This window comes from Pelecanus crispus, chromosome 4 (assembly GCF_030463565.1).
Source record: "Pelecanus crispus isolate bPelCri1 chromosome 4, bPelCri1.pri, whole genome shotgun sequence".
In the NCBI taxonomy this organism is placed as follows: Eukaryota; Metazoa; Chordata; class Aves; order Pelecaniformes; family Pelecanidae; genus Pelecanus; species Pelecanus crispus.
The window spans coordinates 27,920,302-27,936,382 of NC_134646.1; the positions used below are offsets into that span (position 1 = coordinate 27,920,302).

Genomic DNA, 16,081 nt, shown 5'->3' on the forward strand with positions numbered 1-16,081 from the left:
CCATGTTCGTAAGTCCTTGGTCTTAGAAAACCTCCACTAGACGGACTCCTAAAACAATTCCAATGTTAAACTATAATCTGAAATATCTGGCACACAAAAGGAAACATTCTACAGTTCTCTAGTATCTGTCTCATCAGAAGAAGAAAACAATTAGTCTTGCACAGTTAACAAGTCGAAACTGCATGAAGTCAGAAAATTATCAGTATAGAAAGAAAACCAGAATTTTCCTGCACATGCTATTGCTCTCTCAGAGGGAGAGCAAAATGTTTCAACGTGGAGGCGCTCCCACATCTCTAGTATCTTCTATTCTTCCAACAAAGTACTCCCTACCCTATGAACTTGTACTCAGTTTTCCCATGAAGCACAAGCTGCAGCTACTAGCAAGGACTGAGTATACTCATCCTCAGCTGGCACCTTCACAACTTTATTCTCTATAGATACATCCATACTAAAAACACCAAGTTGCTGCCTACAAAAACCATCTAAAACCACCAAAATTACTCTCTCATTCAAGTGCTTATCAAAAAATATTAGTTAAAAAAAAAAAAACCCAAACCAGTTGCCTCCAAAGCCACGTAAGCTTCTAGTTTTTCTGAACTTCCTGAAGAAAAGAGTGCATGCATGTTCACTTCAGTAAAATTTAAAGAATCAATATGGATCATGACTTAAAAAAATTCTTGAGCCAAAAAAGGAAAAAAGCACCTTCCAAGGCCACTTACATGAAAATAACAAATAAACTAAAACCATACCCAAACAGTGTCTTGTTTTGTATATCTTAATAGAAACACGTCAGTGATACAATTAGCTGCTATTGTGAGGACTGTGGTAACCAAATGAGAAAAATTTCAAGAATGAGCAAGGACAGAATTCAAATTACAATACAGAATTTCACATAGTGAACAAGTACAAAATAACAAAAGCACATGACTTCTGATGTTTCCCAGACACATCTGGAAGTTCACTAACCTTCAAATAATACCATACCTGTATTTATTTGGTTGTTTACTTTAGCAACAGATCCGGTGAGATTCCTGCTGAGGTTGTCTTGAATAGGCTGAGCAGATGAAATAGTTGATAATGTTGAATTATATCCCACGGGAACATGCTGTTGAAGTGAATGAGGTACTGATGTACTCTGGCTAGAAAAAGTATTTGTCTCTTTGAACTGTCCAACAGCAGGTAGGCTCTGAGAGGTAAATGCCTGCCCATACACACTGCCAGCAGCCGCAGGATAGGAAACATTAGGATACATGGCACTAGAAACCACGGGCATGGTGTAGTGATCAGAATTAAGGGGAAATCCCTGAGATGCAACTGAAGAGCTGACAGAAGCGCTGTAGTGATTACCAAATGCTGAATATGACTGCTGAGCACTCGTATGCAAGTAGGATGCAGATGATATTGCTCCTTGAATCAGTCCTTCAGCTGACCCCACTGTATGGGGAGGAGTTTTGTTGTACAACTGCTGTGATTCCTGTGTATTCAACACATTGGTACCCACAGAAGGTATCATAACGTTTTGTGCTGGTGCTGAGTAGTAAGTAGGGTAGTAACTGGCTTTATACTGGTTATCCAAATGTGAAGCAGCAGCTTTATTGGGCACTTGGGAATAGTGTCCTGAGGGCGCACTATAGTTTGGAGAATGCGAGCCATAGCCAGAGGGGAACTGCATCCGACTCTGCACAGGACCTGAAATGAAGAGACAGTGTCACATGTATTAAACATGCATCTGCTAGTAGTGCCAACGGACTCTGTGCTTACTCAAACAACTGGTTTTGTCTTGTTTTCTGTCACTATTTTTGAGGTCAATTTCCACCAGCAGAAAGAGAACAAACCAGGTATAATGCATGCAAAATACAACATTTGAAGTAATTTGCAAACACACAGAGAAGTAGCAGAGAAATGGATTGCTTCCATTTTCGAAAGAAGTTTCCATGCCAAGACTGTATGCCTCACATTTGTACTTCGAATATTTTTAAGAGTTTTTAGGAGGTTAATGTTTAAACAAATAGTGAGCAACAGTAAGCAGCAAACTGATGTTTCTAAGTGTCTGAATACAACAGCATGCCTTAAAGAAACTGACTGAATATGGAAAATGAAAAGCTGCAGTCAAACCAATATGCCAATACATAAAAACAGAGATACTCTTCTTTACAAATCCTCAATATGGTAACCAAGATAAAGTGCTACAGGGCAGTTGTTTGTGTCTTCTACATTCTTTTGTATTATGCTTTTATGAAAATTTGTAGTTTCATAAAAATGTCAGTTATCTGACAAGGCACTTCATTTCTGTTTACTGCCTGATACTTACATCAGGTATAAGAGATGTTGATATCAGAGAAATGGACCTCTGCTGTCACTGCAACTGGCTCTGCAACATTAGAGGTTAATTACATACTGGTCCAGCAAGGGTCAAACAAGTACTTGTTTGCTAGAGACCAAATATTAACTATGTCCAAGATGGTTTTTTTTCAATGCCAACTGTTCAACAGTAAATCTGAAAGCTCTTCCACAAATTCTTGCCCTGAACCCTATTTTTATTTTCTAGTGAACCACAAACGCATTTCCCTGGATAACTTCCTTTCTTAAAATCACCACACCCTGCTGCTTACATCACACTGCATGACTATGGTGTTATTTCCCAGCCCTCGGTGAAGAGAAACACAAGCACAGCACTGGGCCACTCGCAAATTAAACAGCAGCTGTCATAATAATAAATTGTTGATTTCCCCCGTTATATTTACAATGATTACAAAATGTAAGTATTACTTCTCTTGTCTTGAAATTCTGAAAAGTCACTGTTCTCCAAGTAACACCCAGATGTTCTATGATTAACTTGCATGGCAATTTTAACAATGAATTTGTTAACAGAATCCTGTAAGCAAGGAACATACTATCCAAAATTGCTTTCTGATAAAATTAAAAATGCCTTTTCACAATTGACAACCCAGGAAGTTGAGTAGAAGAGAAAAGAGCTAAAAAATTAACAACAGTAAGTTGGGCTGCTGGGTCAAAAGACAGAAAGGCACTTTGGGAGAAAGCATAATGAGCTTAAAAAAAAATTACATCCTGAGTTTTGAGGAGAGTATGGAACTATGCTTCTGATTCACTATTTTCTTGAAAAAGCAGGAGCTGCTTCATAGAGCTCTGTAGTTTATTCTCCTTTAAGGGAAAAAATATTTTGAGTTAGCAAGTCATTAACAACTATGTGAACTTCGGCACACTTTCAGCCTGCTTTTTTAAGTCTGAAAGAGCAAACTCAAAAATACACCAATAACTTATGCCTGTCAAGGCTTATTGCTTTAAGCACTTATGTCACTTAAGATGGCAAGAAAAGATATTTTCTCTGAAGAGTCTGTACATTTGTTCTAAACTATGCAGAATAAACTAAAGCAGGTATAATTTAGAAACTGGTTTAGGAGCAACTGACTTCTAAATAAAAGGTTGCATATCAAATCATCTACTGCAATGGCTTGCAGTATCTAGCTCTGGTTTAAAAACCACATAGCATAAATAAAGACAAATTAAATTACCAATACAAGATATCAGTCTCTGCATTATAGAATGCCCAAGTCATCTTTATTCACATTTTTAAGTCAAAACATCTATAAGTTTAAAACTATACATGAGCACACAAGAGTATAAATCCCATGAAGACCTCACTAAGAGAGACACCACCTGACATTTGAAAAATTGTATTTTTGATTTCAAACTCCTGGTCCTTTAAAGCAAGTTTTACAGTTACAGATGAAAGATTATTCCCATTATCTGAAATGAGGCTTTTTTGTCCATTTGATTATAAAGAAAGTGAGTAGAAAGTAATTTTTGTACTGCAATTAGTAACTGAAGCTGCTAATGATGACTAGATAATTGAACAGTTTTCAACACTGGAAATCTGGGTACATCTTCAGTGTCATTTTGAAATCTGATTAATCGCACAATCTGTCCCGATATCTCAGGTACTCACTCTACTGTCCTCCCAAAACACCTGACAAATCTCTCAAAAAACACTCCACAAGAGGAGTTGAAAATCTTAGCTGTGCACAGAAGGTGTACTGCCATCTCTATAGTGAAAGCAGCGAACCTCTTCTTCTACAGACAACTTAATGCTTTATAATGTTATAATGTATAACTACACAGACATTAACAGGTGAATCCCAAGAGCCTTATCACTTTTTAAGGAGGGAAAAAGCCACCACAGAAAAAAGAAAAAAAGCAGCGCTATGGCTATACCACTACATGAAATACAGTAAAGCTTTGCTTGCTAGTGTCATGTTTGTTTGGTTTTTATGTGCATGCATTCTCTCACCTGCATAATTTAGCCATCTGTCACATACCCTACCTACATGTAGTCTACATACCCTACAACACCAACTTCCTTTCTAGCCAAGAACACCTTTTAGTTTTCTGTAACCTTTAACATCCCTTTACCCACCTCCAGAGAAGCCTCACCACAGCTGCCTCACGTATCCCTTGGGGGATGGACAGGGGGCAGCACTACCCTGCCTTGCTAATTGCCGGCAAACACACCAGCAAATCAAGCCGCTGCTGAGCTCTCACAGCAGCTCAGTCACGGAATTAATGTCCAGCTCCTTCATTCACCCAGCTTCCCATTTTCACAAAACATTCAGGGATTTCATATCTTTCAGACCTGTATCCTCTTTATCAAATTTAACGAAAGTATCCAAAAGATCTGAAGTCTGAGGGGGGATGGAAAACAAGGCTAAATAACATCATAATGAAAATTATGGTCCCAAAATGCTGGTACAGATACCAATGGTAATCTTACAAACCAGTTGTAGACAACACTAGACAAAAATCTTCTGGAGAACCATGGGGATTCAATACAATTATCCACTCAGCGTTACATTTCAATACATTAAGTTGTTAGCACTGAAGTCCTCCATCTCTACTGGAAAAATACATCATCTTTTAGTACTGATTTAACAAGCAATATTTTATTACACTGAAATTAGGAAACAGGTTATTTTCCACTTAGATACAAAACTGCTTGTAAGACTACTACAATAAAAACTTCTCAAACTTGCAAGACTTTATTCAGAAGAATTTTATCTTAAAGCCCCAGACTTATGAACAACACCCCAAGCAAAGGCTTTTTTTTTTTTTTTAAACACTTAATTTCAGTATAGGATCAAACTGATTGCTCTGTAAGGGAGAAGAAAAAAAATACAAACAAGAATTTAAAAAAAAAAACAAACAACCCAACTAAATTATACTAAAACTAAAGTCTCCAAGGGTCTCAAATGGACCTGGTCATTGGACTGGGCAAAACTGATTAAAAACAAAGCTGAACATCCTCTTTAATATCATTGTATGTGCAACAGGATGCTTGCTTCCTGCAAAAAACAGCCCCTCTTTCATCAGATCCCAGTAACTTTAAAGTTTTACCTGAAAAATCCACATTTTATGAAATCAAAACACAGAGCACTCTAAACATCTGAAAGGATGCACTAGTGTTTTCTTTCAGCCAATACAGGAATAGCTCTGTATTCACTTAAGTATTTCCATTTAAATTCCATTATACTGACATAAAATTAAATTTCAAAAGTAATGACAATCTTCTTTATGAAATTTAGTTTCTATCAAACAGAATGGAAATTTCCAGTACAGTCTTTTTCTGTTACTATTCCCCTCTACTCCCCCTCCTGTTACAATGTAAAAAAAAGAAGCCTCAAATCCTGTGTTATAACTTCAGAAGATTAGTACTGAAAGAAGACAGATACACTAATCTAAAAATTCTGGAATGCTATTGCCAAATGACACAAAATTACAAATTCAGAGTTCTTGCCTACAAATCATCAAATACACATCACTGTAAGGTATCTTAAGGAACACAGAAGCCAAAGTTAAGTTGAGTAGTTAACAAGTTATACAATAAAAATTCAAGACTATTACTGGACAGCATATAAATCTCTCAGAATGAAAGAAAAAGCGATTTGTATGAAATAGACGGTCTAGTACAAGGTTTTAAACAAGCTGTTTTTAAGAATATTAGCAGCAACACGGAGTTAATTAATTAAAATAACAAATAATAATGATGGCTTTTTAAAACTACTGTTTCATTCAGTTAAAAACACAAGGAGAACGTATGATGTCAGTTTCTATTTGTTTCTGTGAAACACATTTCCAGGTTATTGATGCTGTAGTAGCTGTGTCCTGATAATGACCTGTTTTTTATTAAAAGCCATTTTAAGTTGGCATTTTCTGAGTAATTTTGAAAACTTACAACAGCATTACAATACTAAAGTTTGGGCACATCTGAGGCACTAGTATCTCCCTAAAAATCTACCATTTAATTACCTTCCTTTCCATTCATTTCAGCGACTTTGCATTATCTGCAAACTGACTCAAAACCTACTTTACAGGTGTGTAAGTCCTTATCGCCTAACTACTGCTTTGGACATGAAAAATATTCATGAGTAAAAGATTTTGTAGGTCGTTACCCCACATACAGATTTGTAGGTCACTACCCCTGTGCAGAAAACACACCTGTGCACAAAATAGCCTGACTACAAAATAAAGGGTTTAACAGTAGGAGCTAAAACTCTATGCAAGCAAGAGGCCCAATTTAGATACCAAACCATCACTAGGTGGGAACAAAGATTATACGGGTATTCTGAAAAGTTAACGAGGTGTATTAATAAAGAACTGATTTTATAGCACACCCATTTAAAAATGCGGAACTGCACACTAATTATTTTAGTTCATAACACAGTTAGTCTCAATAGCTCTCCACCTGAAAAGCCAGTCAGCATTTGGTGACTTGGAACTATTTTACCTTTGTTTTTCAGTGACCCACATTTCACTGGTCCAACCTTGTTTATTCAACTCAAAACCCAAGATCCAGCTGTGTGAACGCCTAGCCACCTACTACTTAAAAGTTCATAAAGAGTTGTGCAGTTAAGTGCTCTCTCTCACCTAGCATACGTGGGTGTCTGCCCACACTCATGCACGGCGGCCAGCCCCGAGGCCTGGCGGTGCCTCGGCCTCCAGAGCATTCCCGAAACGCCACAAAGCAAGGGCCACGACACCCAGCAAATCCAAATTTGCGAGGGGAGAAGGAAGCAGATACCCCCTCCCCCGCTCCCTTAGCGAGGCTGGGAGAGGCTGCGCCCACTTAAAAGTTAACTCCGCACGCAGCGGCGAGGGCCCGGGGCGGGACGCGCGTTTCCCAAGCGGCCCCGGCGGGTTCTGCTCCCTTTCAGGGAAGGGGCTTCCTTCCGTGCCGGCTCCGCCGCGGCCCTCCGCCGGGCCCGCGCCCACGCCGACCCCACAGCGGCCGCCTCGGCGCCCCGCACCTCCCGCCACCCCAGGAGGGGGGAAGAGCGAGCAGCCCCCGGCCCCGCCGCCCCGGGGCCCCCCCGAGGGAGCAGCGCGGCTCGCCCCGGGGAACCCCGCGGGCGGCCCCTCCCCGCCGCCGCGGCCGACAGCGCTAGGCCCCGCGCAGGCCGCCGGCCCCTCACCGTTCTGGTAGTGAGGCGCGCCGCTCTGAGGGGCCGCGGCCTCCCGGGAGGCGCCGGGCCCGCCCGGGTAAACGGCGGCGGCGGCGCCGGCGGGCCGCGGCGGCAGCCCGGCGGGCGCGGACATAGCTTCTGGCAGCGCTTCCTCACTCCGGCCCGCTCCTCTTCCTCCTTCTCCTCCGCCCCGACCGCAGCCGGGCGTCGAGGGTCGCCAGTGGGCGGGAGGCCGAGGCCGCGGCCGCCCCACGGGAGCGGGGAGGGCGGGCGCGCGCAGGCGGGCCCGAGCGCCGCTCCCGCCGCCGCGGCCGGTAACGCCGCCGCCCACAGCGCCCCCTGGCGGCGCCTCCCTGCCCGGCGTGAGGGAGGCCGGAGGCCGCGCCTGCCGCCGCCCTCCGGGCCTGGCTTCCCGGGGCGGAGTGGGGGGGGCGGCTGCCGCAGCCCGGCTGGGCCCCCCGCACCCCGCGGAGGTGCTGCCCTGCCCCGCTCCGTGCGGGGACCGGCCTCTCTGGCTGGGAGGAGCGGCGCGGCGGGGCCCGGCCCGCTTAGCCTGCGGGTGAGGGGGGCCGCATGCCCCATCTGTAACCCTGGGCGTGCGGGCGGACAGGCCGGGCGGGGCCCTGAGGCTACGCGTACACCTCCCACCATTTTGCCCAGCTGAGGCTTTTCTGCCGGTATAGATAATATATGCTATCTGTACCTTAGGAGTAAACATACCCTGGAACACATAGAGGTAATGTGTGTGCTCTGCACGGGTGGGGGGGCGGAAAGGCCTCACAAGGTGAGGTGAGGTGAAGTGACAACTTTCCCTCTGTCATTACTCCATATACAGGCAGAAAAGCCTCAGTGAGGCAGGGTGAGCTGAGGCAAGGGTTTTCTTTCTGTATTGGGAGCACACGCTGTGTATTCTCTCTATATATAGTATGTATGTGCTAGCTATGTAGACGTAAAGGCCTTGACAAGGAAGAGCGAGGCGAGAGAAGACAAGGCTTTTCAGTCCTTGTACAGGATATATACTATATATTCTCTAAACAGAAAGGAAAGTGTTGGTGAGCCTTCCCTACTGGCTACTGTTGGCAAAGGATTTCCATTCAATTTAGCACTTTCCACAATGAATCACACACTAAACCATATTAATTTTGACTGGTTTTGTGTCTGCCTCTACCACCTGTCTATCAGCTGTCATTCACTCAGATGCTATTCAAGACTGAATTCATTGCTCGGGTTCTTTTATTAGTTAGGTACAGAAGTTTAAAGCACAATAATATATATTTGTGATTGTATCGTCAAGACCAAGTCCAACAACACTGAGTCACCTTTACTCGTTACATATATTTGACCAGTTCCTTCCCTGTTTGTATGCAGTTTTTCCTACTGGTTATTATGTAAGTCTGTCATTAAATATTTTAATACTTTTTTAATTACTTTGCCTGTATGCTAAGCATAAGCTCTGACTGTTACTGTTATTTGTTCGAAGCATGCAGGGCATCTTCAGATATTGGAGGAACTGGCTGTATTTTAAAGTTCCTCAGCCTTCACACCCTATCAAACTATGTAGAGGTGTCTTGCACAGGCCTCCATTAGTCCTTTGATAGACTGTAGATCCGTATCTGAAAGAAATAGTTTCTTCTCTATGTCCTAATAAGCTAGGGAAAGAAATAATGGGCTCAAAATGCAGCAAAGTTCAGGTGAGCTATTAAGAAAAAACACGCCCTTAAGCTAGTAAAGGACTAGGTGACCTGGGAATGGTGTGATGTTGCTGTAATTGAGGGACTCTTAACAGGGGTTTCACAAACATGTCAAGAGTCAGATTGTCATCCAGCTTTGGTGCAAGTGATCTCCTAAAGTCCCTCCCAGGGCTATATTGTTGTGATAGGGTTAACAAATTCTGCTGTTAAAGCTGTTCTTCCTTCTTTGTAACCCATCCTCCATCCCACACAAAGTACTTGTGTGAAATGAAAATGAAAATGACAGCAAAATAATTCAGAAATATGGACAACCAGTTGGTTTGTCTTTTCATTCTCAGTGCTGTTCTAGAAGGTGCAGAACTGCTTCCTTGTACTACGACTATCTTTTGTCACAGCTTGCAACACATGTGAATCTGTGTTTTGACAAAGGTTTCCCTTTCCAAAGTCTTGTTTCTCTGACTCCTTGTACTGTGAGACTGTAAGTATATCCTATATCACAATCTGTGAAAATTGCACATCCATTTAAGATCAAGCACAAGGGGATATATATCATTGTGCTAAAAGCAAGAAGAGGCAACTGGGAATTTTCCCATTGCTTTGAATGCTTTTACAAAACCTTTTACACAGCTTAATTAATCATTTTATACAAACAACAATTACAGTGTGGTTAAACCCATTCATTCCTAGGAAATTCAGATGTGCTAGCAGCTAGAACACAAGCCCCTAATGGAAATCCACCGTAAACTCAAATCCATTAATTTTATTTTCCTCATTTATAATAAATCTGAATGCATTAGCAAGAAATGAGTATTAATGTCTGCTGTTTATGCTATCATGCAACAAATAACACATGAGCTGGCTCACCTAGGCCATTGCTTCCAGTTAGTCTAGCAACAAGCTTACAGGAGTAACAAATTCTTTGGCCAGTTGTTGAGGCTTAATTACTAATACATTTATTTTGACCTTTGGTGCAGGAAGTTTTGCAATGACACAAAAAGGTCCGTCATTTGGGTTTGGGGGAGCAAAACATGAAATTGTATCTTATTACCTGTAATATGATAAAAGGGGCATTAAATGTCCAAACGTAGAAAGAAAAAGTTATTTTTGCAAGGAGGAAAATCTGGGAGCAAAATCATTATAAACTGAGTTAGAAATAATTTTGAACTTTAACATAACTAAGCCAAGTCTCTTCCACTTTGCCATAAATTTCCGAAAGAGAATGCCAAAATTAGGTGCTTTTATAATCTGCATCAACAAAATATAGCTGTGGGTCACCCTAGCTCACTAATAAATTTCTAATTATTCTCCTGCTTTTCTTACAGGAGGTGGGCCACTTCAGTGCAAAGTAATAGAACTTTATGTTTTCACAATCACAAGTCCCAGATTGTGTTAAGATCATTATATTTGGGTAAGTTGCCTGTAGTCACTGTAGTGTGATTGCTTTCCAGAATGAGAAAGGCAAATCAGACTCTTGATGTCACTATAAAGTGTGCCTCTGCTTGGGTGACCTCTGCATCTGACTGAAGGATAAATCCCTGCATCCACGGGGTGAGATCTGTGCTATACTTCACTTGTAGCCAGCTAATTAGTAGAAGAGGCCCCAGGGTAGTCATGCTCCATTTTAAATAAAAATATTTCAAAGATCTAAAACCTAACAGAGAAAGAGAAATCAGGTGTGATGCAGCTCAGCTTTCTTACATGTGTCCAGGTTTACTTTCCATGTAGTTTATTTTCTTTATTATCCAGGTAACTCCAGAGGACTTTGTCTCAGCAACGAGCAGGGCTTCTGTTTGTTCACCTGAAGCACTTGGCATGTGTTCAGATTGGGTACACAAGACTGAACTGTGCTTAATTTTCATGGGTTTTTTTTTTCTCCTTTCTTTTTTTTTCTGGGGTATTTATACCTGTAATGGAAAAGGCTCAGAAAGCAGCAGGATCTGCCTGGCTGTGGTTTCACCAGCTCTAAGGAAAACCTTCTGCATGCACATTCTGTACGGACATCATCTTTACCAGTCCTTATGCAGATTATAGCATAAAGGGGACTGTCACTGCCATTACCAGCTTGGTGGTAGCGATCCAGACACCTTTGACTACCTTGGCATCAATAACAATCTAGTTATCATCATCCTAGGGGACTTTATGTGATGTAAGAGAATGATTTAGCTCATCTCTGGACCAAGGTGATGAGGTCTGCTAACTGCTACAGCTGATAGTTGCTGGACTGGGAACTAGGAAGAATGCAAAGCTCTTTCACTTAGGAGCAAGAATATGAATATCATGCCATAAACTAGGCATTCAACATTCATTGAAACAAGTCCTTTTCAAGGTAAATTAGTTCATGACAAATTCCACATTACTGTGATCAGAGGGCTGATAGCATCACCAAGTCAGCTAATCTAAATGGTGGTAAAAATATGTAGGTGTGAGTACAGTTACGTCATTCAAAAAAAGCATTGGTCTTTCCAGAAAACTCACACCTGACCAATGTGTAATGCAAGGTAACCATTTAAAGCAAGCAAGTTATGGTATTACACATCCTATTTAAAAGTATTATTTGTCATTAATGTAGTATTGCTTCTAAATGAAGTAAACTTTGGCTGTTCCTTTAGTACTTGAGATGATCTCAAGCATCTTGATAGGTGTGCTAGTACTGTGCATGTTTCAATGAACCTCTAAATAATAACTTCTGGCTTCTTTATTTTCTAATTAGCAATGTGACTTCTGTACAATACAGAAAGTCTGCTAATGTCACATGCAGTTACTAATTTAAGGAACAATTTAATGGTATAGAAACTATTGATACCTTAAGTTCCAAACTTCTGAATTTCTCTTTAATGGCTCATAAATACTGTTTCATTCGTGATAACTTTTAAAAGAAATTGACTTTCTACTTGAACTCTACAGGGAGTTGGACTTGATGATCCTTATGGGTCCCTTCCAACCCAAGATACTCTGTGTAGCTAATCATTACGGCCCCTGTGTCTGAGACTGAAAGTCAGAGTAGTTGTTCCATCTTGTAACCCCTAATGATGGGTCTCGTCCCTGTTCACAGTCTAGTCTATAATTTCCAAGATACCTCTTTGAATCTGGAAATATGACATAAATTCTTACTTAAATTGGTACTCCTGATTGGCAATTATGCCTGGTAAGCCCCTTGAGTATGCAGTGTAGATAAACATACGTATCTGTATCTAGACTTGTAACACTCTTGGATGGTTTCATCAGCTGCAAATTTCAGTCTACAGCATTAGTACTTAGAAATCCCCAGGCAAGCTATGACTAAGGAAGAACCTCAGCTATATCCAGAGTTCTAAATATTTTCATGAAATTGTGTTCGAAGGGAAACTCTAGCCACAAGCTTTCGTGTGACCTTGGAGGACAGCTAAACAAAAGCGAGAGAGTCTGGGGAATTTTTGCAGCTGGTGTGCCACATCCCAGCTGTAGAAGCGTAGCAATGCTGTGATCCAAACAGGCCAAGCTTAAGCTCATGAAACCTTTTCAGTTTGCAGCTATTAAAGTTTTATGTTTTTCCAGTAATTTTTATAAGACCTGTAAAACTAATAAACCCCTGAAAGATCTATTAGTCTCTGGCAGTTTGATATTTTATAGGTTTTCCATTAAGATGGAACAATGACTCATCTGAACCACTGGAGCTCCCTTCTTCCTCCTGTGGCTCCAGATGTGCCGCTTGCCCCCAAAGCAAAGCTTGCCATTACTTCTGGAAGAGAAATGTACTGCAAACATGGGAACTTGTGTCTAAAAATAGTTTCTCAATTTTTCTGGATGTCTATGTCACTGGTCCCCACTGTATCTTCACGTGGCCAAGAAGAAACCCACAGACGCAAACCAAAAGACACAGTTCCTTCCCTTCATTATATGACTGTGCAGACTCCATTATTTATGTATACCGTAGGTCCTGAGGAGCTCAGTCACATGGTAATACCCTTGGCTTCAAAAGGCTTCTCATGTGAATGATCGCAATGAGATAGGCTCATGTGAACTGTAGATCAAACCATCGAAAACTAAAATAGAAGATAATTAAAACTTTGAAGCACAATTAAAACTTAAAAGTACCATGCTGTGGATTAGCAGCTTAATGCCGTAAACCTCAAAGACTTTGCAGTAACACTTTAGAAACTCCGGTTTTCTGTGTACATTTGAAATAGCATAAGAAGCTGAAACTGCTTCTATCCTTATCTGAAGAGACTGCTGCCCTCTGAAACTAATTGAAAAATTCCTCTCACAAGATGTTTTGGCAATATTTGGGAAGCTTGTCACGTCAATTAAATATTACGGACTCTGGCTGACCAGGGCCAGATTCTGCACTGACTGCCTTGTCTTCTTCAGTGGGACTAACTCTGGAGGAGGCACATGAGGCTCTGCGCTGGTAGGAAAAACTTTACTCAAAAGCATCATATAAAGTGACACATTCTCCCTTTACAGTCATGTAGTCATAGTACCCCATGAAGTACTACTTATTTAAGGTCAGTTTTTTTAACGAGTAGCAGTGCATTGTTTTCAGCTGAGGGAACCTGGAGAGTGCTTTTCACTGTGCGGAAGAATAAATAAATGTAATTAAAAAAAAAGCTTACAGATTGTGAGAGCAGAAGGTGATTCATATAACATTATATGCATGAAAAGAATTAAACAGTAATGCTCAGTTTCATTTCCAAGCACAGGCTAAGTAGTAGCATTCATGGAGAAAGACATGTTTATTTAAAATCTTTTCAGATGTGTAAACTGCCCATCTAAAAAATCCTTTTGTGTTTATAGTTCTTCTGACAGACATAACGGTCTCAATCTTACTTTGAGCTTTTAAAACTGTGGCTTTTTACCTATCTGTAGCTTCTTCCCAGCAGTTGCCTCCTAATTTAATTTCATTTTTCATAGTGCATGAATTCACCTTTTATTTTTACACCACTGACTTCTGTTGAAATAAGTGGTGTCACTATAATTTCAGATTCACCGAAACAGGAAGCAGTGGAGTGAGCACCTCTATTTAGCAACTCTTTTGCTATACTGCAACATTTACTATCCCACAACATAAAATTATAAAAATAACAATAAAAGTCAGTGACTTCCTTTCAGTAATGAAGTGCCTACATCTAAATATTTATCTAACATAGAATATGAATGTTCATATGCAAAGATCAACTTACTTTTGGTGTGATGCTTTTGCTTTAAACCAAAGTGAAAATAGGTCTCTGCCATCTTACCTTTTAAGAGCAGCTTGTGCTGTGTGGTTTCACATTGTACTGGAAATAGTGCAGATGCAGCTCACACCTGCAAGGACAAAGGGGAAGCGTTTTGTTTACATAAGAACAAGTAGCACAATCTGTGGCATTATTTTATGAGGAGAACTATCTATTTTTCTGTAGATGCTTGCTATGACTTGGGACAAACAGACATCTCTGCTGCTTAGCCTATAGTGCCAGGCATCTCTGTTTTTTCTCCTCCTTTGGCCTCTACCTAATTGCTTTCATTGTAACTGAGATCACAGTTTGGGGTCATTTGTAGAAGTAGATGAACATTTGCTGACAAATTATTTACTATCTGCAAAGAAAGCAGCTCTGGCCTAACACCATTTGGACATGTGATTCAATATTTTCAGTTTCAGAAGTACTTACTTTAGCACTTTTGACTGTTGTAGGATGCAAAATAAGGAAAGATGATGAAAGGACTGGTAGCACCCGAAATGCAACTAAATGATTCATATCAGGTTCAGCTCCCATCACCCTTCTTTTTCTCCTTGATGTCAAAAAGCCTTTTGTTTTCATATCAGTCTGACCTAAAAGATCTGTTTGTTTATTTTCATTTTGGCCAGAAGATCAAAACAGCTATTTTCTTGTACTCCTTTTAGTATTTAAACAAGTCTTCTGCTTCAAAAATATGTGCCCAAAGTTAATCATGTGTTTAAGTGCCTTCTAGGTTAAGGATGTGAAGCATATGCCTGAGTGTGTTCCTATGTAGTTTCCAAGGGCAAAATACTGCCAGAAAAATCAACTGGACAGAACCCATTCCCCCAGTTTGCTTGTTCCTAAGAGTGGGGATTACGTTTATAGGAGAGAAATTAACCCAATGTGATCTGAGGTCTCTGAGAGCACTCACACATTCTCCCCCAACAGCCTGGAGTTGTTCAGGAAGCCACAAATGCTGTCATGCGACAGTGTTTCTTCTTTCCAGCTATTTTCTTTCCAGCTCTAGGCTAGACTTGAACAGGGCAATTGGGGTTAAACTTAGCCTTCCTGTACAAACTTTCATGCTGTTAACTTCCTGTAGCTGTGATGACTTCTGTTGCTCTTGTTGCACATGTTTGCTTTTTATACACCAGGGTTGTGTCACAGGACCAAGACCTTTACATGTGGGGTGGAGAAAACAGAGAAATGAGGGACCTCTTTTCCCATCTCCTTGGAGACCTGTGAGCAGCTGAGAAGCCTGTGCTCAAAGATTTTATTTTACTATTCCCCGAGTAAATGCATTCATGAAGAGAGCTGGTCAAGCACAGGGGGGACCATAAATAAATTGCCCCCCTGAGAATAGCAGCAGGCATTCACATTTCCCAGCTGCAGGAGCCGTAACCAAGAAGCATTCTGCTAGCTTTGGACATGAATCTATCCCCAGGATTCACATTTAATGTGCTGAGGTCATTAGTTCTTAAGGATTTCAATTAGAAAAAGCACTGTTTTTCAACACATGCCAGGGAATAATACTAAAATTTTTGGAAAAATTCGTTAATTTTTTAAAGTTGGCAATTTATTTTCAGAATTAAAAAAAATAATATGGGATTTACTGAAATTTTTAATTTTTTTTTTCCCCATTAGCGTATAGCATGTCAGAAGCAGTGTACAATATGGCAGCACTACTGGTAATCGAATAACAGGAGAATCGGTAGGATATCCCATATTTGAAATAATA

The 16,081-nt window shown here is 40.9% G+C and overlaps 1 protein-coding gene across 1 annotated transcript in view; it reads right to left on the reverse strand.

Annotated features, from left to right (window-relative positions):
* Window positions 1-7,608, reverse strand: part of SEC24B (SEC24 homolog B, COPII component) — a 47,776-nt gene extending 40,168 nt beyond the window's left edge. Inside the window, exons 1-2 of the mRNA XM_075708908.1 lie at window positions 7,485-7,608; window positions 985-1,689 (exon numbers count right to left, since the gene is read on the reverse strand). Coding sequence (XP_075565023.1) covers window positions 985-1,689; window positions 7,485-7,608 — 829 coding nt within the window. The remainder of the gene's footprint in view (window positions 1-984; window positions 1,690-7,484) is intronic.
* Window positions 7,609-16,081: the final 8,473 nt, after the last annotated feature.